The sequence below is a fragment of the Prunus dulcis genome, chromosome 8 (genome assembly GCF_902201215.1).
Source record: "Prunus dulcis chromosome 8, ALMONDv2, whole genome shotgun sequence".
Lineage (NCBI taxonomy): Eukaryota > Viridiplantae > Streptophyta > Magnoliopsida > Rosales > Rosaceae > Prunus > Prunus dulcis.
The window spans coordinates 9,262,713-9,289,381 of NC_047657.1; the positions used below are offsets into that span (position 1 = coordinate 9,262,713).

Genomic DNA, 26,669 nt, shown 5'->3' on the forward strand with positions numbered 1-26,669 from the left:
ATTCTACCTCATCCCAAGGCTCCTCCGTTATTGAGTGTCAAGTTTGTGGCAAGAAGGGACATGGTGCATTGGATTGCTATCATCGTTCCAACTATGCCTATCAGGGATCTCCTCCACCGTCCTCTCTCACTGCTATGGCTGCTCAAGCTTCTTTCTCTCCTGATGCAGTGTGGATTGCCGATAGTGGAGCGAGTCACCATATGGTGCCACACATGACTACAATGCACAATGTTACACCTTGTACTTCAGCTGAGAATGTTGTAGTGGGCAATGGGGAAGGTTTGCACATTGCTCATATTGGCAAATCTCATATTCCCACTGTCTCTTCTTCTCTTACTCTCTCTAAAGTTTTACATGTGCCTCAACTTACAGCAAATCTCTTATCTGTGTATCAGCTATGTCATGACAATAATTGTCGCATGATCTTTGATACATCTGGATTTTTAATACAGGAAGCAGATTATAGTAGTGTCTGAGGAGTTCTGTTTTTGTTTGATAATCGTTTCCCTATTTTCTGTTGGGTTGCTTTTCGCTTTTAATCAAATATATCTGATCTAAATAGATTCGTATTTACTTTCTTGCAACAATATAATACCTTCCGGACACCAACAATTTTAAACTTTTATTTCATTCTCTGTCCGATATCAGTTTAAAGTTGTTACATCTTCCAAGTTTTTATTCCATAACAAGTAAAATGCTAAAGCCCTCTTAGCCGAGGCATAAAAAAGAACCTATCCAGGTCAGATTCCCCGATTGGAGCACAATGGCTTTGGTTAAAGGTTAAGATACAAGAGTGCAACACTATCTTCACATCATTAGATCACTCGTTCTCTCTTTCTAATATAAGAGTAAAGCACTAGTAGTGGCACGCCTAATGCATCCGATGAAAGGGACGTCAAGTCCAAATTAAGGGCCCAAGCTAGACTTTCTTGATCAACAAGTAACACATCGCAGTTGAACATCAACTTGCAAAAGGACTGGGGCATCGCAGTGTTCTCCAAAAGCCCTCAAAAGCTTTTGGCATGTACAGGTTTAGATTAAATCGACAATTCATGAATCATCCGGTTACTAATTATAGAATCTTTTTTAATTTCACTCAATTTTTTTTTTCAACAATTTCACTCAATTCATATACTTCTATTTCTCTCTACAATTCTCACGAAGCAAGAGACACTCAAAGCAGAATCCACAATACGGCACCCAAGTGCTTGTCTATCATCGTCTATTATTCTGCATCTTTCTTCACATCAGCTCTGGAAGTCGAAATTATATCTTTATGAGTGCTGTGCTGCATTATTGCGTGGGCAAAGAGAGACACTTGAGCAGGTAATGAATTTTGATAATTGCAGATAAATGCATTTTTATGGGACTAGTTTAGTTTTAGGCAACCTCGTTCTGAATAGTGCATTTTGTGAAAAGGTGGTGCCTTAAGCTGTTTCGGGAACAGAAAGCTGTATAATGATTTATTATGTGAAATAAACATGGCATATGGTAACATGCTGCACTCCATAAACTGAATGGATCGCCTGCTAAGTTAGTCAGTCAGCAGATGCTTGGTTTCCAAGGACTACTCAGAATCCTATGCCACTTTTAACGAGCAAGTGAAAATACGCGAAATTGTTGGATTGAGGTGAAAATTCTGCTGATAGGTATGGAAGATTAACAAGAAACGGCGTGCAAACTTGTTGGTTTTAGCAAAAGGAGAAGATCAATTATGTTTATACCAAACAAAAAGTGATGCAATGTTAGTTAGTAGTTGGGTCAGCATTTCTCCACGATAGAATAACTCAGTTTTTTACACGTTTGACGTCATGTGACAAATTCACATATTATAATATGAATAGACAATATTGTATTAATAAAAGCAAAATTACGTGTTTTTACATGAATCAGTAACACCACATGACAGTATTATGACGACACCAAAAAGTTTATCGAGTCACATCAAATCCCTATAAACTTCTGTTTCTTCGCTGTGTTCATGTATGGCTTGAAGACCCATTCATCCTGGGATTCAGTCTGATCCAGTGTTCCCAACTTTATCTGCAACACCAGAGAGAGAAAAAAATAAGCAAGCAAAACAATACAATGAAATATTAATTAAATAATGTACTAGAGTCATAGAAACCTCGAGGTTCAACCGTAACCATTATGGCCACTTTAAACATTTAACTTGAACTGGAATAAAAGACGGCCATTGAAATCATAATTATTTTCCAGTTTAAACCTTATGTGTGATTAGTAACTGCTCTTGGAGACAATTAAATATATATATAATATTTAAATTTTCCCATGCGGATATCCAAACATTATTATCGTGCGGATGCCATGTATCAACGTATGTATGTATATATGGCTAGAACCCAATATTTGGACAGTGAATAAGGAGATAGCCAACCAAGTAAAATACAAGAAATATTACAGTCTACTCGAGTCATGTATAACCATTTTCATTTTAACTTCAACTTGAAGAAAAAGAATCACACTCCATTCATCTGTCCATGATGGCCATTTATGGGAAGGTACATCAATATTTTCCAGTTTAAGGCTATGTTTAAACTATTCTTGGTCTTGGAGAATAGTACCTACCCTTTCCCAACCATTTTTTCAGGAGAAAGGGTTGGGCCATAGGGAAGAAAGGCTAAAATGTTCAAGGCAGGACACTTCAATGGGCAAACCTACCACAGCGAATGCCTGTAACCTCATAACCAGACATATTGAAGTACTTTTGGGTGCAGTTTGAAACAATACAAAAGGTGAAATGACATGAAGGCAAAAAGACTAAACAAAGAAAAATATACAAAACAGTAAATTAAACTGAAAATACGAGAGCAAGTGTGATATCAATGCAAGAAGCACAAATCCTTGACCATATAGGTAAAGCGCTAACCTTGAAAAGCCTCATTTCAAACCGAGGACCAATCTCCTCCAGAACAATGGATTTAGGACCTCCATGCTTCTCATAAGTATGATGCCTGTAGGTTCTCAGTTTGTCAACGGAAAAGCAAAGCAAAACTTACACATTTAGCGAGGAATAGAATCGCAAATAAGAAAACTCACTTACTAAATCACACAGCGGGAAAAGAAAAGCACAAATGAGACAACAAACCTGAATGAAATATAGTCTGACTGATTGGCGAAAGTGATTATGCGCTTTGTATCTGGCTTTGGCACTGGAAAGAGATGCTTCAAAATATTTGCTGTCCTCTCACCCAACTATCAACACATCAAGAAGTAAAAAGATAATATAATATAATGTTGATAGGGTGGTAACTAAGAAGGCCAACTCAAAAATAGGAGTGATGTATTTATACATAAGATGAAGGTGTAGCAGAACCACATATTCAAACCCAAAAGAGAGGAGAATTTAGAAAAAGTAAGAACAGTAATAAGGGGGAAAGCGAGTGATAGAGATGAATAATGCGCCACATCCAATCACAATACCATCAGGATAGGTTTTTTAATAAGCCATCAGGATAGTTTATTAATACACCAAAAAAAACCAGCAGAGGACAAAATGGCGCTTCAAAGGGTGAGAGTCCTCGAAATTTCATAGTCAGTAGTAAATTCATGAAAACAGTACTGGTCATTGATTTGCAGAACAATTATAATCTGTGAACAATGCTATTAATCCATGGGGTCTTATCTTTCTTCTCAAATATATTGGGTAATGTGAGCAATCAAGACGATAGTACCTTAGTCGTGAAATTGTCAAGAATCACATGTGGATAAACCTGCGGCATGGTTCCCATAGCTTTCTTGTCCTTGATGTCATGTCTTGTAACCTATTAAGTAGAATATTTTTAGCAAAATTCCCAAACTATTAAGTTCAAGCACAGATACAGTCAAAAAGCAACAAGGTCAAAAAATGATCAAGATAATAAATCTAATTAATTAAATTGGTTTAATTTTCAATGTTCATCATGATTGGCATATTTCAATTGTCATTATCAGCTCTTCCTATTATGTTCCTTTGCTCTGGGAAGCTAATGCTTTTATACTGAAAAAAGACCATCATTCTTCTTTCACTTATGTTTTTTCTGCTGAAGACCCCTAGAAAATTGCTGTTGTCTGGATTCTTTTTCTGCAGTCAAACGTCAGTTTTAATATCAAATATTTATTTTACATTAACATGGATCATTACACTACTTACCACATTGCGCAGTTCAAAAAAAGCCGTTGGACCAAAAGGAAGGTGGATTATAAACAAACCATCAGGTACGCCACGATTTTCATGAACCAAAACAACATCTGTAAAATCATGTGCACGGCAAGTTTCAATAATTTCAGAAATAACCTGCAGGGTTTGGGAGAAAAACACTTAAACAATGGAAAATAGACCAAAGGATCAGAACCATGGCAGGTATATCCTCAAATGTGATAAGCTGTCAAGAAAGAATTCTAACATCTAACATAAATAGAATAACATCAGAAAAAATTGAAGCAGTCATTTGCCTGGAAAAAAGATATTCACCATGTTCTTAAATGTAGGGGTCAATCTAGACATACTCGCAACACCAAACAAATGGTGAACAGTAAAAGACTGAACAAACTGAACTGAAAATCAAAGGCACATATGTGGTTGGTATTTCGCAACATTACGGTTTGGTTGAGGTGAAATTGCAGTTTTGCAGTATCTCGGTAGAAAATGCCAGCCCTAGTGCCAATGACTTAATGTGAGTAGTGCATGGTTAAGCACATGACACATAACAGAAATGAAACAGCACCATGGACAAAAAATATTTGCAAATAAGCAATTCCAGGAACTTTTCTATTTTCTGGTGCCTATGGAAAAGTTGAAATGACAGAGCTTTGGGGTCTAGGATTCTTTTATGGACTTAGAAACACAACCTGTACAACCACTTTACTACTAGTGCAACGATTAGGTTGATTTTTTCACAACTTTTTGTTTATCTTATTTCTGTCCTGAGCATATAACCAATAGACTCTTCCAAAAAATCTATTTTTTCTTGGTGCTAAAAGTCAATAAAATTAAAAAAATTAAAAAGTCCTAAGCTTTACAAGGTACATGGATTTTTTTGTTAGCAGGTCTGCCAGTTATGAGTTCTTGTCAAGCAAATAATAATTCATTCTAATTGATTAACTTCAGAGTATGCTTAATTTCTGTTACCGGTGTCGTGTTGTCTTGAAAATTAACTTTTTTTTTTATAAATCAGGGAGACATTAGGAAGAGAAACACCAGTAGACTAAGAGCTAGTCAGTTCCCTACAACATATTTAAAATGGTGAACAAATTATTTTCAAAAGACTAAATGTCCATATCAAAAATAGAACTATGAAATTCACTATTGCAGTCATATAAAAGATTCAACAGATCAGGGTTGAGGAGCCAAACATCCCTGCCCAATCTCACAAACACTCCTAGCACCAAAACGTCCAACGTACCTAAGTCCTAATTTTCAGACTAAACCGCATGAGGTGTACGATTTTTCCAAGTATAAATTTTGTTATCACACACTGGGCATATATTTGATATCCATGAAAAAGCAACAAAAGCAAAACTTGGAAAACGCATATCAAGAAACTGATGATTTATGTAAAAACAAACAGGGAAGAAAAGGAAAATAAGCCGAACAAGTCTGGGCGAAAAAGTTCACCAACCTGACCACCACGGTTCATTTGTTGTGCATTAGGAAAAACAAGTTTCAGTTCCTACAACAAGTGTTACGTGAACCACAATAGCACTAATCAAAACAAAAATTTGCAGCAAATAATATGAACCAACAAATTGAACACCAAAAGTGCAACTAGATGAACAAGAGAAATTGAAAGAGGCTAGGCCAACCTTTGCAAATTGTACTAGCGGAGCACTTGGATTCCGGGAAGTAGTTATCAAAATCTTGGGATCTCTTTCTGCTGCTTTTGCATATTCATCGTCGATATGTGTCCTTGGGACTAGGATTCAAAAATGAAAACAGAGAAGAATTGACCACATGATAAAATGTAAAACTACAAATTACAGGACGGTTGGGTATCAAGAGTTTTTTGAGTATTTGTTTTAAATTATAGACATCTATAATTTTTACTGAATGTACATGCAAATTTTTACTGAATGTCCTCAAAAAGACCCATATCTATCTAGCCTGTTAAGCCTCATTTCTTAATTTCAACTTCCTTACCTATAATGTGAAAATCAAATAAACTTTAACCATTCATTCTTCTCACAGTTTTCCTTTTTCCTTCTTTAAAAACCAACAGAACCATCAAGAAAAATACATTGGCGGTCTAAACAACCAGAGAAGAGAAAAAAGAATTTCTATATACTCATATACCAGCAGTGTTCTCATCTTCGAGATCAATTTCTCGACGAAGCTCCGCCTCTTCATTCCGAAGCTCAGTGGGAATCGGTTTTCCCTCTGCAAGAAAACAAAAGGTGTACCAAATTTGTTGAAAAATACATGAGTCCTACATCGAAAACTTAACAAAATAGAAAGTCTCGCATAGTAAATAGTTTCACTCCTAATAAAATCAAGAATTTACTAAACTGGACAATATTGTTCTTAGTGGTGGGCCAAGGTTGTTGAAGCATACACGAGGCTAACACCAGAAGCTTAACAAAATAGAAAGTCTCATGTAATAAATAGTTTCGTCCTGTTAAATTGGGACAATATAAAGTTAAATTGGGTACAATATTGATGTTGCTTGATCTAAGGCTCCATCCCTCTGAAATCTTAATAAGATTAAATAGAAAATCAACTAACCCTAAAACAAAATCAAAGATAAAAGGGTAACCTTGCAGAGCTTCTCTAATCTTGCGCTTGTTCTCGTAGAGAAGGCGTTCTTTGCCTTCTAAGCTCTTTCTGTACAAATATTCTTTCATCAATCTAGTATTTTTTCTCTTCATACTCTCTCTCTCACTCACTGCTCAGGAATGGTGATGTCCAGGGGCAAGAGGGAGACAATAGAGCGAAGGCGGCTACAACTTCTGCCTTCCTAGGTACAAAATAATTGTTTTTCGATTGCCCCATGTAAAAATGAACAAAAAGAATAATATATATATATATATATGTATATATTGGAAAAAAAACTCGGGGCTGTGAACCGGTGGTTTTTCTATTTATTTATTTAAAGTTATATATATATATATATATATTTATACATTTTTTTTATAATTAACTTCTGCCTTCCTAACCGTTAGGTGACGTCGGCCAGTTTTTTTAAATTTTAAATTTTAAATTTTTAAATAAGAAAAAATGATTTCTTTTATTTAAAAACCCTAAATTTTGTTATATTTATAAATATCTTCGTTTTCTCACAACATCTTCATCATTTTACATATTATCCTTCCTCAATTTTATCATTTAAACTATCATTTTTTTTTTCTATTTAACTTAATTTTAAAGTTGTTTTTAAAACAAAACAAAGACTTGAACATGACAATGTATTGTCAATTATTATTTGTTACAAACACCAACGTTGTTTTTAAAACAAAACGAAAACTTGAACATGACAATGTATTATCAATTATTATTAGTTGCAAACACAAAAAACTAGCTAATGTCACAAGGCTGCTCATCATTCTAGTGCTCATTTCACCCAAAGATGTGCAACAAGATCCTCTTGTAGGTTGTTGTTTGCGAGACGAGAACAAAATTCTCCCCAACATGGAAATGAAAATGTTGCAATATGCAGCAGTCACAAATTCTTCCCAACTTTATTAACGTGAAAACTATTTAAAAAAAAGAAAAAAAGAAGTGAATATTAAGAGAATTAGAGTGATGGATAATGTTTCACATTCTCAGAAAATCATTCTAATTACTATAACAAGCACATTCAAAAAAGATAGCCATCGCTCAAATAAGAGATGAATTCTACAGAAAGCAAGATAGATATAAGGGTAAATTGCGAGAATGGTCATCAAACTTGTATGCGGTGTACATTTTGGTCCCTAAATTAAATTATTAGTCCAAATGGTACATAAACTCTATTTTAATCGCTCATTTGATCCAACCGTTACATTTTCTGTCAAATGTAACCAAATTTTAGGGGTAAATACGACTTTTCATAATTAACAAATAAAATAGGGTTAAAATAAATACAAAATTAGAAAATAATTGAAGAAAAAGAGAGGAAAAAATCATGAGGCCCAAACCCCCTCCCTTCGATTTCTTCTCCCATATTCCAATTACTGAGTTTTTATTTTATTTTTTATTATTTTTTTATTTTAACGTACGAAATGACCAATTTGCCTTCATATTTAACACCAATATTGACAGAATGTAATGGTTGGATCAAATGGGCGATTAACATAGAGTTTATGTACCATTTGGACTAATAATTTAATTTAGGGACCAAAATGTACACCACATACAAGTTTGAGGACCATTCTTGCAATTTACCCTAGATATAAAATGGCATTCTTTTTGTTTGCTTTTTGGAGAGACGCACTCTCACCTTACCATTGGCAAGTTGTTTGTCATACTCAAGCTTTTTGACCATTTTCTTAAGTCCTACAAGGCTGCAACAAAAGTATGGACACTATCGGCGGTCTGTGCTCCTAGCTCATCCACAGCACTCCCAAGGGAAGATTGAGAATCATTTCTTGACAACCTTCTGTTGGAATCATAATGTAATAGAGGAACCTTCCTCCCAAAACCTTCTGGTCTCCCAGGAAAGCTTGTCTCAAATCCATTAGGTGGGGTTCTCTCGGATTTATCTGGAGAAGATGAAAATACGTATAGGATGGCTTAAAACACTAAAAATGTAAAGTCTGCGTTTTGAGTAGTCAAGAGTAATATAGTAATATATAAAAACACGCTAAAGGGATTGATACGATGTATCAATCCTCTATTGTACAGAAACACATAAGTTATTTTATCACATCTGGGTAAAATTTGCGGGACCTGATAGTCCAAGGCAAATCCACTATAGAACGATGATTACAAGATACAAACTTGTCCTAGACACCCTAGACAACGTACCTGTTGACGTGAGTCTCCTAATTAATCAAGGAGATTTACTTCCTTGATTAATTAAGGGATTTATTTTCCTATTTTTATAAATCATTGTACAATTAGGAGATACTTTCCTAATTCTTTACTGTATTTAATTCCTTGTAAAACCTTAATATAAACTCCTATATATACCTCCCTATGGAGAAGAATAAAACTCAATCCAAAGTATTCAAACCATATTCATATTTTAGCATGGTATTAGAGCAATCGATCCTAGGTTGTCTCTAAACCCTTATCTCAAATTTCTCATATTCAAATCCAAAACCCTAAATCAAATTCCTCATATTTCTCTTCAAATCCAAATCCCTCAAATCCAAAGTCCTCACATCCTCTTATCAAAATCCCTAAACACATATCCTCAAATCTTATACACATATCTCTCAAATCCAATTCCTACATCAAACTCATACATCCAACTCCTCAAATCAAATTCCTCCAAACACAATTCCTCACATTCTCATATCATATCTTACTTCCGTTGCGATGTCAAGAACCCCTACGATTCTCCCCCTTATTGCAGACTCACAGAAGCATGCGGTCAATCCTGCTGACTCGGCTACCCGGACTCATGCTTCTATCGCCACCACCAAAGGTTCTACTTTTCATACGTCCTCTAAAAAATCTGCATGAATTATCGACTCGGGTGCTACAGATCACATGACATTTGATCTGGCCAACTTATTAGTCGCAAATCATGCACTCCGTTGGTGGTGTCTAATGCTAATGGTACCCCCTCCCCTGTGGTTGGGGAGGACTCTCTATCTCTCTTTACTTCCCTACATCTGGATTCTGTATTACTTATTCCATCTTTGAACAATAATTTGTTATATGTTGCCCAACTACTTTGGGGTGTACTGTAACATTTTGGCCAAATCATTGTGTTTTTCATGACATCCTCACAGGAACGATGATTGGTTGTGGTACTCGGTGGGGCAAACTCTATTACTTAGATTAGGCATCGGATAGTGAGGTCAAGGTTGGTCAAGCTTTCACAACTAGTGGAACTCGTTCTGAGGGGGAGAGAGACAAAATTTGGTTATGACATAAACGTCTTGGGCATGCCTCGTTCTGTTATCTTAAAAGTTGTTTCCATCATTATTTTCCAATCTTGATGTTTCTAGCTTCCAGTGTGATACGTGTGAATTGGCTAAGAGCCATCATGTCTCGTTCCCATTAAGTTCAAATAAGAGTTTGGTTCCATTTTCTCTTGTTCATTTTGATGTTTGGGGACCTGCTAAAATTGCCAGTCCGGCGGGGCGCGATGGTTTGTCACGTTTATAGATAATTGCACACGCATGACTTGGGTTTCCCTTCTCAAAACTAAATGGGAAGTCAGTTCAAGGTTTCAACAATTTTATCAAATAGTGGAGACTCAGTTTCATGCCAGAATTCAGGTTATTCGTTCTGATAATGGCTGAGAATTTCTCAACCATGATCTTAACTAGTTCTTACAAGATCATGGCATCATACATTAACACTCATGCCCTTACACTCCTCAACAGAATGGGGTGGCTGAAAGAAAGAATAGACATTTATTGGAAGTCGTTTGTGCCTCTATCTTTGGTGCCAATATGCCACGATCCTTTTGGGGCGAAGCCGTCGTCTTTGCAGCATACCTTATCAATCGGATTCTCTCTAGTATCCTAAATTTTCAAACACCACTTCAAACACTTCACCACCATATCCAAACACCTCCCATCCCAAACTTGGAACCCTGAATTTTCGGTTGTGTTGTATTTGTCCACTTACATGATCACCAACAAGGCAAATTGGATCCTCGAGCTGAAAAGTGTGTTTTCATTGGCTATGCACCTCATCAGAAAGGATACCGGTGTTATCATCCTCCTAGTTAGAAGGACTTTACCTCCTTAGATGTTGTGTTTTAAGAACATGACTTATACTTTTCAACAGCCCAGGAAGAGAATCGAGAATCCACCAACTCGATTTTTTTCCCCAGGACATCACTCTGCATCAAGGTGACCGGTCGCCAGTGGAAAGCAACCGGTTGCCCCTTCTTAGTTTTTCAACTACAGAGAACTTGCTTCAAAATGACCAGTCGCCAGTAGACAGCGACCGGTCACCAGAAGAAAACAATTCGTTGTCTCCACACGGTCAAAATCAGGAGAAGGAAATTGAACCGTTTTACGAGATTTTGCCCGCTTAAGCTCCAGTACCTGCTGTGAAGTCATTCAGGTAACATTTTTTTCCTGAAACTGATAACACTAATGAAATATCCCATGATGATTTGATTTCAGAAGGCACAAAGCCTACATATCAACTTCTAGAAAGGAAGAACCGTGGTAAACCTTGAGTACAATATGAAGCAGATCTTAAAGCTAAAGGAAAATACCCCTTCAATAATTATATATCTCTCAGCAGATTATCAGAGTCACGTGTCCACTATGTGAAGCAGTTGGTTGACATATCTGTCCCCAACAGTGTAACTAAAGCACTAGAAGACCCAAAATGAAAAGAAGCAATGAATGAAGAAATGCGAGCTCTCCAAAAGAATGTCACATGGGAACTCGTGCCCCTACCTCATGGAAAGAAGACAGTAGGATGCAGGTGGATTTATACTGTGAAACTCAAAGCAGATGGATCCGTTGAAAGATATAAAGCTAGATTGGTGGCGAATGGGTACACACAAAGATATGGGATAGACAACGAGAAGACCTTTGCCCCAATAGCCAAGATTAACATTATTAGAGTCCTATTGTCTCTAACAGCAAATCTCGATTGGCCACTACATCAGTTTGATATCAAAAATGCATTCTTACATGGAGACTTGGAAGAAGAAGTATATATGGACTTACCCCCAAGATGTAATTCAACTCTTGACAAGAAAAATCAAGTTTGCAAACTCAGAAAGTCATTATATGGGTTAAAGCAATCTCCTAGGGCATGGTTTGGCAGATTTACTAAATCTACGAAGAATATTGGATATACACAGAGTAATTTAGATCACACATTATTCTTGAAGCGTGATGAAGGAAAACTTATTGCATTGATTGTTTATGTAGATGACATAATCATAACTGGAAACGACGCAGAAGAGCAACAGAAGTTGCAAAATTATTTGTCTCAGGAATTTGAGATGAAGGATTTAGGTGATCTGAAGTACTTTCTCGGAATCGAAGTAGCAAGGTCAAAAACTGGTATATTTCTGTCTCAAAGGAAGTATGTAATGGATCTACTCACTGAAACAGGAATGCTTGGATGTAAACCTGTTGACACACCCATTGAGATGAATCACAAGTTGTGTGAAGACATGGACCAAGAACCAACCAATAAGGAACAGTACCAACGCCTTGTTGGAAGGTTGATATACCTGGCACACACAAGACCAGATATTGCATATGTTGTAAGTGTGGTTAGTCATTTTATGCATTCACCCAGTGTCTCTCATAGGAATGCAGTTGATCGGATCTTAAGATACTTAAAGTCAGCCCCTAGGAAAGCATTATTGTTCTAAAAAAATGAAGATCTTGAAGTTGTTGGATATACAGATGCTGATTGGGCTGGTTCCATTATAGATAGACTCTCTACTTCTGGTTACTTTACATTCGTGGGAGGTAACCTGGTCACTTGGAGGAGTAAAAAGCAAAATGTGGTTTCTCGGTCTAGTGCAAAAGCAGAGTATCGAGGAATGGCTCACGGAGTTTGTGAATTATTGTGGATAAGAAGACTCTTGACAGAATTGGGCTTCAAGCCAGAAAAGCCAATGGAGTTGCATTGTGACAATCAGTCAGCTATCGATATTGCCCATAATTCAGTTCAACAAGATCGAACCAAACATGTTGAGGTGGATAGCCATTTTATCAAAGAAAAAATTGAGAAAAAGATCATCCGCCTACCATTCATAAAATCAGAAGATCAACTGGCAGATATCTTAACCAAAGCTGTTTGTGGAAGAGTATTTCATGACTCACTTACCAAGTTGGGCATTGGTGACATATATGCACCCAACTTGAGGAGGAGTGTTGACGTGACTCTCCTAATTAATCAAGGAGATTTACTTCCTTGATTAATTAAGGGATTTATTTCCCTACTTTTATATAAGTGATAAATCATTGTACAATTAGGAGATACTTTCCTAATTCTTTACTGTATCTAATTCTTTGTAAAACCCTAATGTAAACTCCTATATATACCTCCTTATGGAGAAGAATAAAACTCAACCCAAAGTATTCAAACCATATTCATATTTTAGCAGTACCAACTTCTTCGTAACTCAATTTCTCACGAGATGATCTTTCGACACTCTTTATGTTGAACGCAATACTGGTCACGATCGATTCAAGCTTACCGGATAAAAACTGTCACAACGGTCTTTGTGCCGTCAACCGTATGAGTCAATCGAACATGCAAATGAATGCAATATGAATACAAAGATAAATCACCAAGATAATCTTACTCTTGATGATTTATCCTTCTGGAAAATAAAGCACGACAACTTTCTTTCGTGTATATGAAAACTCAAGAAATACTCTATTCGTTGAAAGTTATTGTCGAATGAAAACCAAGCCTTGCTTTTTATAAAGGTTTTCAAAACTGGAAACAAGATCAATTAGTTACCCTTGTATCCCCAAATGTACAAACAGATGTTCCTTAATTGCCAACACTAGTTAAGGCAGGGGATCCAGAGTTCTTGCCCCAGCTTGACTCTTCCATCTCAATACAGGGAACTTCTTTGCAGTAGTCATCAGTATATTCAGCAGTTCCACCTGCAGTTTCCACAGGACTGCTCTCATTGTCTCTTTCATCAAAATGAGGATTGTTGAACTTTCTGACACCATTCAGATAATGAGAATCAACCACACCTGATGATACTGAATATTCATCATCTGACATATCCCATACTTGCCATTTAGGATAATGATTGTCTGAAGCCTGAATGGATGATGATTGTCTGAACCCTAAACCCTAAATATGAAAGGGTAAGGGGTTTTTTATTTTATTTTATTTTATTTTATTTAAAGTACAAGAGATAGTCTATACTAGAGGGGAATGAGTTTCTAACACACGCACAACTAATGTCATGGGGGTTCAAACCTAAGACCTCTTGTCTACAAGTCAAGGCCTTTTTCCACTTGGCTAAATCCCGTTGGCCGAGAGGTTCTTTCTAAATGTGTTGTGTTTTTGTTTTTTTATATCAACGTAATCTTTTATTATTATCATCATCAAATATAAACTTCATTAGATAAACTTCAACAGTACAAACATCAAATGACATCTGAAGTACAAATTCCAAGAGGGCAACGAACTAACATGTTAAAAACGAAACTATATTTCTCACTAAAACTACTAGCCCAATCACCACAATTAACCATAAGCCCAAAAAAAAACCCACAAACCCAACATGACCCTAAAGCAACCCATGAGCCTAAATGAACCCTACCACCACCACATGATGAAGCGTCGTCATGACCACACCCACCATTGCATCTGTAACATATATGGGGAAAATATAATTTCCAATAATCTACCTGTGTATTAGAGCGAACAAATTAACGAAATAAACAACCCTGTGAAAGAACAATTCGGTGATTTCATCAAAGACTATGTAGAAACAAATTTAGAGAACATGAGCATTGTTAGAGTGTGGGATTTGAAAGAATGATTTGATTGAGGACATAACCTAAAGGGGTGATGGGGAACTTCAATCTAAGCAAGGCTCAAAAGAAATCACCACAAGAGTCGTCTTAATCAAAACACCCGAGTAGACTCATTCACTAACCCAAAAGGAAAAAACAAGAAGAGAGGATGGGGAGGAGGGGCAGTGACACTTCTTCCTCTCTCTTTCTATGGAGTTTTCCTTTGAGACTCACAGAGAAAGAGAGCGACTAGAGATTCACAGACTATCAATGTAATCTTCTTTTGATAAAAATAAAAAATAAAAAACCGATACAAGTTTATTAGATTAAACAGAAAAAAGAATATAAAGGAAAAAATGGTAAAAAATTAGTACGACATATAATATGGACAAAACCTTCCCCTAATAACGTGAAGAGAAAGACTATTAAACTAATCTTAAATATCCAAATTATTAAAGTTTTTATTGACCTTAATAAAGAGCAGCAAGAGGATTTTTTTTTTCCCCATATGCATGTGATGCCATTTTATTTGAGGATAAGCCAAAAAAGTAAAAAGGAAAACCAATTATTAAGTATTTGTTTAATGTTGACCAAAAAACAATTGTTTAATTGTTTAATTAAACCCTAAACCCTTAATTAATTTTTTAATTAAGCATGTTAGGACAAGGTACCGTACGGAGAGGTACCAAAATTAACTTGAAGAATATAAAACAAAATTTGACCCATTTACGACCAGCGTTTGACACAATTATACGTGAGCTGAGAACTTTTATTCCTTTTGCCAAACGTGAGCTGAGAATTCACAACCAAGAAAAGAGAGAGAGGCTTCACGAAGAAAACACGCCAGCGCTCGTCTCCTCGTCTCCTCCTTCTTGGGCTGGAAATCTCTTCCTGCTAGTTGAAGAGGGTCTCTTCTTCTGTCACCATAAGGTAACCTTCCCTTTCCTATTGATGATAGGACTGTTCCCTATGATACCTCACCCCTGAAATTTTGTTTTTGGTCTTCTGGGTTTTGGAAGACCACTGCATTTCGACCTTTTGGCTTGTTCAGTTCATTGTTTCACTATGTTTTTGGTAAGAAACTTGCAAATCTTGCTAATCCTTTGAAAAGTTAGAACCTTTTGTTATTTTAATCACTATGTTCAAGATTATTGCGGTTTTTTTCTTTGATTATGTATTTTCTTGGTCGCTTATGTATTTTCTTGGTCTTCAGGATCTGAGTTTTTCTTTAACTTTTGGGGAAGGAATCGTACTTAGAGGAGCACAAGTGAAATTCTGAGGTACCCTTTTCTTTTGCAATCTTTTTTGCATTTATTTTGTTAATTCTTTTTCCTGCTCTGTTTAGTTTTGCTTTTCCTTTATGTTGGACAGAAAAGATTATGCAAGCCCATTTTGGTGGTTGCCATATTAATCTATTTTCTATTGCCTTGCTTGTTCTGCATGTTAATGGCTTTTATAGTTTGTTTGAGTGAAAATGGCATAAAACTGGCAGTGGGTTGAGCAAAACATGAAGCAAGCAAGCAAATGAATTTCCTGCATTTCTCTGTTATATTCTTGTAATTCAAGAAGACTAATTTCTTTTTCTTGGTAGTTTTTTTAGCGAGAACAATGGTGATGCCAACCGAAACTGAAAGCCCAATATACCTGATGGTTAGGGCAGATGAAACGATTTTTTGGTACGTTATTGAAAGGAAATCCACGGCAGCGACGGCAGAAAATGATAACAACAACGAAGGGAGGAACATTGTAGTGCTGCGTGCGAGCGAAAGAGACAGAGTCCGACAACTCAATCTACCGAGTTTTGGGGGCGAAGGGTTGGACTGGATTGACTTCAGCAGGCTTGTTGCCCTGAACCGCCGCTTGTACCTCATTGGCAGTACCATTGGGGACACAAATAAAGTCGGTAGGGTCGGGTTGAGGTACATTGACTTGGATGCTACTCCAACGCCGATCTGGCATATTGGGGGCGGAGTAAATAGCGACAGACAAGGCGGGGCTATTGCTCGAGAGGATGGCTGGATCTTTACTTCGGGAGATAACCTCTACCGTGTGAATCATCCTAGTGGCGACTCCACCAAGTTGCCGAAAAAAGAAGGCCTGAGAGGAGGAGTAAATCTGCTTGGTGTTACTATGAGTAATATTTTGGTTTATGTCAACGAGTTAGATTATAACACCATGTTACATTGTAACACCATGTACTCCATAGATTTGAGATCCAACCGCTGGGAAGTCATTTGCCACAGATTTTGGGGTGTATGGTCCCCTGGGGTGATACTTTTTGACGACTCGCTTTTATTCTCCCTTGGAACGCAAAACCCATCATCGGATACAGAATCCCTCGGTTTTAAGGCTCGACCAGGGGTTTATGCGTTTGATATTCGTGCTCGTAGATGGTTGTCCAGCCCACTTGAGGGCTTGAAAAATGAGGTAGGCCGTGAAAATTTTGACCCTGGCCTTGAGACAGTCCTTCCCAGTGAGGGTCCATATGACAGTGGAGATGTCCTTGCCCCTACGGATGAGCCTGTAGACCCATTCAAGCCATGGTGGGTTCCACTGTCGTTGGTTAAAGTTGGAGTCGAGAATGGCCACCACAAGTTGGGTTTGGTATGGGATCGCATGATCATCTACGACAACGATGTAAAGTCTTGTCAAATTCATTGGTGCAAGTTCAAGATACTCACCCCTAATGGTGGTAATATATTAGAGGCTGAATTGCTGTCAAGTGGAATATGCAATCTAGATGACTCCACTTACATGGTGATGAATTGCACAGCAGGATTGTAAGTAACGTCCCTTAATATGCATATGCTAATTAGTTGTTATGTTTATCAATCTAGCTGCATGTGTTGTTTGTTGTGTCGTGCCATCTTTCCGATCACAACCCAGAGAGTTTAAACTATAAGTAATATATATATATATATATATATATATATATGGAGAAGTCAGCATGCTATTAATTATCTCTTTGCAATCACATCGACACGTCCCTATATACTCTGCTTGAGACGACTGACAGTAGACTAAAGTGTGGTTAGTTTGTCTATGGCTAAATTTAAAACATAAACAAAAGCTGAACAAGCACAACTCTCTTTAGAGATAAGAAGTTTCAAACTAAATGCATAACTCTTCTTTTTTGCTTTGTCTGCCCAATAGCCTTTTTAAGTTGTTTAGACTGGCTAATGTGAGTTGGGTAATTCCAAGGACCAGTTTTTCTTTGCGTTGTGAAAATATTAAGCCTTTTTGGAGGATGAAAGAAGACTAAAGTTCTTCGGGGCTGTTTGGTGCGTGGCAGCTGTGGTTTCGGTTATTTGGATGACAGGAAACAAAATTCTTTGTTAAATGTTCGCTCCTATTGCTGAACTGAGCATCAAAACTTTGAATAATGAGTCATTCAACCAATCTCGTAAGCTTCCGAGCTTTTATAAGTTTGGATAGTATAGGTTCTAAATTGCATGACACTTAATGCTATGTGACTCATTATTTGGCTATACTCATTGACAGGGTAGTTGCACCAGATGAGGGCAATGAAGAAGAGAAGGGTGATAAAAGAAGAAGAGAAGGGTAATGAAGAAAAGTAACTTGAAAGTCAGTCATATATATTAGTTTATCTGTAGAATCTTATGTTGATGCTAATTTTATCTCATTGTTTGACTGTGTATCTATTAACAGGGTCACTGCACCAGATGGCGGTAATGAAGAAGAGAGTGATAGTAAAAGAAGAAGAGGGTAATGAAGAAGAGTGACTTGAAAGACATATTAGTATATTTGTAGAATCTTATGTTGACGTAATTTTATCTCATTGTTTGACTTTGTATCTACAGGGTAAATGCACCTGACGACAGTAATGAAGAAGAGAAGGGCAATGAAAGAAGTGGAAGGTAATGAAGAATAGCAAGCTGGAAGAGTGTATGAAGCAGGTAGTTGTTACCTTCCCATTGATTAGTTGTTGATTATGACTTTTCTTGTTGCAGCTGCTTCCCAACAAATCAGACAGGGGAAACTCGCTGATTACTTTGCTATTCAAGGTATATTTTATGGTTATGTTTTACCTGAAATTTTCTTCGGATTTATGCTTTACTAATTTTCTTAATCTTATGTTTGGTGAAGGTGAAGTTGGAGGCCTGAAGCCACTGCATCCTTTTTGGAATTTGTAAACTGCAAGTTTGAACTTGTTTTTGTTTTGCTTAGACTGTAGTTTGAACTTCACCTATATGTTCAGTTAATTGTATGACTTCGTTAAGCTGGGACTTAGTTATATTACCCCAAAAATATGACAAAAGAAAAATGGGGACTTTGCTATGGATGTCTGAAGTTTCGCTAATGAAGGTTATCTTTGAATCATGGATTTTGGATTAATGTTATGTTAGTGTTAATGATTTGATTCAGAAATGATGGCGATGCCTCAGGTGGCGTCGCCATCTCCTTTGAGTTTTAAAGATAAACTCACGTACCTCCGGGAATGATTCACCTCCTCCATTCCAGCCATACGACTATTTGGAATAGTGGTAAGATGCTTTGCTTGAGGACTCAAAGGAGAACCATATGCATGTGATGCCATTTTATTTGAGGATAAGCCAAAAAAGTAAAAAAGAAAACCAATTATTAAGCAATTGTTTAATGTTGACTGAAAAACAATTGTTTAATTGTTTAATTAAACCCTAAACCCTTAATTAGTTGTTTAATTAAGCATGTTAGGACAAGGTACCGTACGGAGAGGTACCAAAATTAACTTGGAGAATATAAAATAAAATTTGACCCATTTACGACCAGCGTTTGACACAATTATACGTGAGCTGAGAACTTTTATTCCTTTTGCCAAACGTGAGCTGAGAATTCACAACCAAGAAAAGAGAGAGACTTCGCGAAGAAAACACGCCAGCGCTCGTCTCCTCGTCTCCTCCTTTTGTTATTTTAATCACTATGTTCAAGATTATTGTGGTTTTTTTCTTTGATTATGTATTTTCTTCGTCTTCAGGATCTGAGTTTTTCTTTAACTTCTGGGGAAGGAATCGTAAGCACAAGTGAAATTCTGAGGTACCCTTTTCTTTTGCAATCTTTTTTTTGAGAGATTGCATTATTTTGTTAATTCTTTTTCCTGCTCTGTTTAGTTTTGCATTTCCTTAATGTTGGACAGAAGAGATTATGCAAGCCCATTTTGGTGGTTGCCATATTTATCTATTTTCTATTGCCTTGCTTGTTCTGCATGTTAATGGCTTTTACATTTTGTTTGAGTGAAAATGGCATAAAACTGGCAGTGGGTTGTAAAAGAATTGGAACGTATGGGGTAAAGCCTCAAACATTACGAGGGCATATTGTATTGATTTATACAGCATTACAGATAGAGTCCCGATGACAATAGTCATTGAATACACCCCCGCAAGCTGACAGGGGAGGAACGCACTGGAAGCTTGGAGGTCAGCAGCTGGAAACGCAGAATACACAACCCTTTTGTAAAAATGTCGGCAATTTGGTCATGAGTAGCAAGATAACGAATGTCAAGCTCCTGCCGCACAACCTTTTCACTAACATAATGATAATCGACTTCAACATGACGAGTACGCTCATGGAAGACAGGCTTGGAGGCCAAGGAGATGGCGCTAATGTTGTCACACCAAAGTTTAGGATAGGAAAGAGACAGCTGCAGATCACGAAATAGTGCACGGAACCAAGAAATCGCAGCAGCAGTATAAGCAAGTTGGCGGTACTCGGCTTCGGTGCTGAAGCGAGAAACACCTCCTTGCTTTTTAGAACTCCATGAAATTAAATTAGGCCCAAGATACAAGCAGTAGCCACCCGTGGAGCGACGATCATCATGATCACCGGCATAGTCCGCATCAGAATAAGCCATTAAAGACAGGGAACCAGGACGAACAAGCCAGACAGAGTGGATGTACCCTAAGATAGCAAAGAATCGCGTCCCAATGAGCAGAGGCCTCTTGGTTGCACACCAAAGTTTAGGCGGGACAAGGAAGGCAAATCGGGGCGTGAGAGTGAGATATTGCAACGAAACCAAGACAATCACAGCAGCAGTATGGAAGGGTCATCCAATGGAGCACCATCATGGAGCTAAGGCGGAAACATCTCCGGCTTTTAGAACTCCAATGTTTTGGAGGCTACATCTTTCAAGTACAAGTCCTTTATATACTTGATTGATTGCTCTGTGAAAGCTCGTTAGGAGTCAAAAAGATCAAAATAAAATAATGAAGCGGACGATATCAGGTCTGGACGGGCCGGTCAAGTCTTGAATGACACACCAGAGGGACAAGCCATGAGTGGAAGTACCATTAAGATAGCGAAGAATACGTTTGACAGCAACCCAATGAGCAGAGGTAGGTTGGAGCATAAATTGGCAGACGTGGTTCAGAACGTGCGAGAGTGAGATATTGCAAGGCACCAACGACACTTCGGTACTCAGAAGGATCATCCAATGGAACACCATCATGGAGGCTAAGACGACGTCCACTGGCAACATGAGATGAAATATGTTTGGCGTCCTGCATCTTTGTGCACGTCAACAAGTCCTTTATATATTTGGATTGAGTGAGAGAAAGCCCGTCAGGAGTCGAAGAATTTCCATACCCAGAAATTAATGAACAAGCCCGAGGTCCTTCATGGAGAAGAGACGACTCAAGTCTTGAATGAGTGTGGAGATGTGGACTGGGTCATTGCCTATAATTAAAATGTCATCAACATAAATTAACAAATAAATTCGAATGGACCCATTAAGATAGATGAATAAAGAAGAGTCTGCCGTGGAAGCAGTAAAGCCCAAATCTTCCAAATGAGTGGAGAAACATTTAAACCAAGCCCGAGGGGCTTGTTTGAGGCCATAGAGAGAATGCTTAAGATGACAAACATGGTCAGGAAATTGGGGGTCAATGAACCCAGTGGGCTGACGCATATAAACCTCATAATCTATATAGCCGTGGAGGAAAGCATTCTGAAGTCAACTTTAAACCTAATAAAATATTCTAGGGGCAAAAATGGTATTTTCTCTGAATAAATTAGTATTTACTAATTTATTTAGGACCGGATCGTTACATCCGAGAAGTGGCCGAAGGTGATGAGTGTCTTGAGAAACTTGGTAAAACAGGTTCAGGGTCAGGAAAGGGAAAAGTGAGGACGGTCCTATGTGGGGTGCGATGATAAACTTGGAGAGAACTAGGTGGGGAATGTTGGATTGTTGGGGAGGCAACGGTTGTAGGATGATTGGTGGCATTGGGCAAGGTTGAAGATGAGTGTGGGCTAGTGGATATGTGGGTTAGCAAGGGTGAGTATGGGTTGGGAGAAGTGGGCGTGACATTTTGGTGGCCATGGGGCTGCGAGGCAGCTTGCTGGTTGGGAAGAGACCCAAACACTTGTAAAGGTGGGACAGAATCCGCAGAAGAGGAAGAAGAAATGGGGGCATGAAAGCCCTTGGTCTCTTGAAAGGGGAAGCAATGTTCATCAAAAATAACATGGCATGATAAAAAGACTCTATTAGTGGTCAAGTTTAAACAACGATAACCTTGATGATCTAATGAGTAGCCTAGAAAGACCCATTTAACAGATCGTAAGTGAAGTTTATTAGTATTGTAAGGCCGCAGATATGGAAAACATGCACACCCAAAAATTTTAAGAAAAGCAAAGTTAGGTTCTTTATGAAAAAGAATTTGATATGGGGACTGAAGACCCAAAACTTTAGAAGGAAGACAATTAATTAAATACATAGTAGTATGCATGGCCTCAGCCCAATAGGCAAGAGGCATGGAAGCATGGGCCAACAAGGTAAGCCCAGTGTCAACAATATGACGATGTTTCTGTTCTGCCAAACCATTTTGTTCAGGGTAATGGGGACAAGAAATCCGATGGTCAATACCATGAGTAACCAAAAAATTATGAAAAATACGACTAGTATATTCACCACCCCCATTAGTTTGAAGAGCTTTAATTTTAGTAGAAAATAAATTCTCAACAAGTGTCCTTAAATTTAACAAACAAAGAGAACCTCAGATTTCAAGCGCATAGGGAATATCCATGAGTAGAGAACATAATATTGAAATCCAGAAACTGATTTATTAGACGAACTCCATACATCAGAGTGAATGAGTGCAAGAGGAGCATGCGTAACAGACAAAGAAGACTGAAACGGTAGCTTAACACTTTTTCCTAAAGGACAAGAATGACAAGTAAAATTATCAAAAGTCTTAGTGCCATCAACAGACAACTTAGTTTTAGACAATAAAAATTTTAAAATAGGAGACGAAGAATGACCAAGGCACAAATGCCAAATAGGACCAGCAACACGAACATCAAGATATGCAATACGACCATGAAATGACATGCTAGATGGAAGAGAGTAGAGACCAAGATTACTCGTGCCCTGAAAAAGAGTCTTCCCCATCCGCAAATCCTGTACCAAAAAATGATTGGGATAAAACGCAAAGAAACAGTTATTATCCCGAGAAAATTTATTAACGGACAACAAATTACAAGAAGCAGTAGGGCAGTGAAGGATATCATCAGTAAGGGAAAAAAATAGAGTTGTTAAAAGGAAGACTAGAGGAGCCAATATGGGTGATAGGCAAACCTGTTCCACCAAGCACACCATCAACAAAATCATGGCCATGATATTCTCGGGGAAAGAGACAAGTTTCCCAAATCATTGGTGATATGAGAGTTGGCCCCAGTATCCACAACCCAATCAGGAGGACGAGGAGAAGAGGATTGTTGAGCAGTCATGGCAGTAAGGTGTTGAGGAGGCACCCGACCTTCGTACAAAAAGTTGAGACGATTGTAGCAATCTAAAGCAGAATGCCCATAACGTCCACAAATTTGGCACCAAATACGTGAACCGGAAAAGGAAGCAGAAGGTGAGGAAAAACTAGAAGCAGCCGCAGGAGGAGGACCCAAAACACTAGGCTGCGAAGAGGAGCCACCAGGAGAAGAAGAAGAAGCACGACCAGAACCAGGAGAGGAGGAAGAGCCACGAAACCCAGGATGTCCAGTAGTAGAGGAAGAACCATACCACAGAGCAGAACCACCAGAATGGCCGCCACGGAAAGAAAAGTTGCCACTACCACGACTGCGACCATGAGAAAGAGCACGACCATGGGCAGCAATCATCACAGTGGCAGGACCATCGCGAGCAGAAGCATGGAGCGCAAGATGGCACTGTTCAACAGAGAGCAAGAGAGCCTCAAGATCAGCATAGGTAATAGGGGTTTCACGGGCTTGAGTAGACGCAACAGTAGACTCATATAAGGGCCCAACATTATTCATAATGACAGCAAGAAGATCGGAGTCAGGAAGAGGAGAACCAGATAACGCGAGGTTGTCGACAATAGCATTGACCTTGTCCAAGTAATCAGCAATGGAGGAGTCACCACGAGCAGCACAGAAGAGTTCACTACAAAGCTGCAAAATCCAATTTTGATTCGGAGAGGCGAAACGTTTTTCAAGAGCCACCCAAGTAGAACGAGCAGAAGTAAAACGAGTGACGGTGGTGAGAACCGTAGAACTAAGAGAACCATTGATCCAGGATAAAACCAATTGGTCTTGTTGAATCCAAGTATCATAAGTAGGATTAATGGCACTACTACATTTTACTCTTTGCGCGACGAACAACAAAACGTCGCGCAAAGTATCATCTAGTCGCACTAACTTCAGCGCGACAACAAATTCGTCGCGCACAATCCGTCGCGAAGATCATGAAGAAAGCCTTTGCGCGACGAGGTACAACCCTTCGTCGCGCATATCTGTGTGACGGGTAAACCACCGTTGCACCAACGGTGTGGAGACGAAACAACTTTTCGTCGCAGAAATATTTGCGCGATGATAAAGTATTCGGCGCACGTATATTTGCGCGACGAAAAAAAATTCGTCGCGCAAAACTTGTTGAGGAGACGTATATGTTCGTCGCAGAACTATTCGCGCGATGAAAACGCTTTCGTCGACCATTTATTTGCGTGACGAAAAACACAGGCGTTGTGAAAAATGTTTGCGCGACGAAACATATCGTCGCGCAAAACATATTAGCGAGACGTATTATTTCGTCGCGCAAGAATAAAACGTCATTACAAAGTTGATTTTTAATTTTTTTTTTGTTACATATGGGTTTGCGGGACGAAATGTATTCCGTCGCGCAAAAATAATATTACAATTTTTTTTTCATTTTCATTTTTATTTTTTATTTTAAATAAAATTGGTTTTTTTTATTGATTAAACAATGAAATTGCAATAAAAATAAATTAGAACAAAATTTTGTTATAAAATAAAATAAATGTTTTACAAATAAAATAAATGTTTATAATGAAAATAAATACACTAATCAAATAATGATGCAAAATCAACCGGGTCGTCGCCAGTGTGCGCCTCGGAGGTCTGCGCGTCCACCGGGGCATTGGTCTGGGCGTCCACCGGGGCAGTGGTCTGGTGGGCATGCTCGGGGTGGACGGGCTGGGAGGTCGACGCACGAAACTGCGGGATTGGAAAGCCTCCCTGTGCGAGGGACTGTAGAATCACCGACATCTGACGCTGAAGCTCGGCCACCTGTGCTGTCAAAGCAGTCACCTGACTGTTTGACTGCGCCGATGAACGAGGTCTAGGTTCCCTCCGCCGGGCATTCCCCATCCCTCGACAATATGTCCCCCGCCTCCTCCCGAGAGTCTGATCCAACGTCTCCGTCAAGATCTGAAATCCAGCATCCTGTGGAGGAGCCACAGACTCGATCGGAGTCTCGGGAGGAAGCCGGGAGGCGGACTCCTGAAGAACCAACTGGCTCCTCTCCACCATCGTCGTCTGTGAACATAACATAAAATATAAATTAAAACATGCATATAAATTGAATGCGTAACATAAGAATTAAAATTAAATAATACTTACATGAAGGGACTCGGCCAACTCATTCCCGTGTCGAACATAAACGTCACCAAAGACGTCGATCTCTGGGAACTTGGACCCCTCCTAAATTGAACAAGAGAAGAAAAATATTAGTATGAAAAAAATAAATTAATAAAAATGACATTAAAAATGAAATAAAAATTTTGTGATTATTACCCGACGCCGTGCATCCATCCTATACGAAAAGGGTCTGGAGCCGAAATGGTGGAGAAGGGTCTTCTTCTTCCTATTACCCTTATTCACTTGGGCTTTATTCTGTTATACAAAAAATGAAACGTATTAGTTAAAATATAAAAAATTAAATAATAATGAAATAAATAAAATAAAATAAACATTAATAAGTAATAAGTAATAATTAAACAAATATAATTAAAAAATACCGCAAATTCGGGCGCTTGAAAATGAGCGCAGAGCCACTCCCAACTATCCTCCCGCCCCTCAAGCTCCTTCGGGCAACCCTCCTGAAGAGTGACTTGCGGATCATCAAAGGCCTGAAAATGGTGGTGCAAGTCGCTCTTCCACTGCTTGTACCTCTCAGCGAAGAGTCTGTTGACGTACGTCAACGACTCTTCGTCGAGATCCTCCAAGTTATAGTTCGCCTGCAATCAATTAATTAGATACGTTAAGTAATAGAAATATACACAATTTTAAAGAAAAATAATGAAAATGTAAGGTACATACCGACAACTGGCCGTGAACCTCCACCTTGATCTCGTCAGGCATGACCCTCCAAGACTTCCATTGCATCGGGCAATGGGTCCGCACGACGTGGCCAATGTTGTGGGCCAAGGAGCTATGCAACTCCGCCGTCGGTGCAGCACGATGGCGCTCGTCGTATCAGATGCTGATACGACTGTTGGTCACCCGGGTGACCTTCGCCGTCTTCAGCTGACGACACGGCCCTCGGGTGTTCTTCTTCGCTGCAAAGAAATAAGGTATTAATGTTAAATAAACAACATTGTCAAATTTCAATATAAAATTAACAATACAAAAGTGTAGTTATACCTGGCTGTGATCCCGAGGCACCAGTACCGCCGGTCGATGTCGTGTCGATGGTGTCGGTGGGCCGGTGCCGCCGCCTAGCACTAGCTGGCTGCGCGACGGATGACGCAGGTGCCTGGGACGCCCCGGGACCAACCACCACGTGGTCCAGCAAAGCTGGAGCAGTGGCAGCAGATGCCGACTGAGCCGGGGGATCCGAACTCGGTGCAGTCGTCATC

The 26,669-nt window shown here is 38.7% G+C and overlaps 3 protein-coding genes across 5 annotated transcripts in view; 1 reads left to right on the forward strand and 2 right to left on the reverse strand.

Moving 5' to 3' along the window:
* Nucleotides 1-1,812: 1,812 nt before the first annotated feature.
* Nucleotides 1,813-6,990, reverse strand: LOC117638059 (U3 small nucleolar ribonucleoprotein protein IMP4-like). 3 transcript variants are annotated; one of them, XM_034373143.1, is made up of 9 exons: nt 6,753-6,990; nt 6,293-6,376; nt 5,806-5,915; nt 5,622-5,672; nt 4,154-4,297; nt 3,696-3,785; nt 3,110-3,216; nt 2,891-2,975; nt 1,813-2,043 (listed from the first exon to the last, which is right to left on the reverse strand). In XM_034373143.1, exons 1-9 carry the CDS (start codon nt 6,862-6,864, stop codon nt 1,945-1,947), a joined length of 882 nt encoding a protein of 293 aa, XP_034229034.1. In that variant the 5' UTR covers nt 6,865-6,990; the 3' UTR covers nt 1,813-1,944. The 3 variants fall into 3 exon arrangements, with proteins under 3 accessions (XP_034229034.1, XP_034229035.1, XP_034229036.1); XM_034373144.1 differs by lacking the exon at nt 5,622-5,672; XM_034373145.1 differs by lacking the exon at nt 4,154-4,297.
* Nucleotides 6,991-15,353: 8,363 nt separating this feature from the next.
* LOC117638421 lies at nt 15,354-18,880 on the forward strand. Its single transcript, XM_034373553.1, has 8 exons — nt 15,354-15,498; nt 15,782-15,848; nt 16,160-17,348; nt 18,070-18,129; nt 18,238-18,294; nt 18,390-18,446; nt 18,540-18,593; nt 18,676-18,880. The coding sequence occupies exons 3-7, from the start codon at nt 16,177-16,179 to the stop codon at nt 18,574-18,576; spliced, it is 1,383 nt and encodes a 460-aa protein (XP_034229444.1). The 5' UTR covers nt 15,354-15,498; nt 15,782-15,848; nt 16,160-16,176; the 3' UTR covers nt 18,577-18,593; nt 18,676-18,880.
* A 4,286-nt stretch (nt 18,881-23,166) lies between these two features.
* The window catches only part of LOC117638422 (kinesin-like protein KIN-7E), a 10,444-nt gene continuing 6,941 nt past the window's right edge, over nt 23,167-26,669 (reverse strand). The window contains exon 15 of the mRNA XM_034373554.1: nt 23,167-24,067. Coding sequence (XP_034229445.1) covers nt 23,167-24,067 — 901 coding nt within the window. The remainder of the gene's footprint in view (nt 24,068-26,669) is intronic.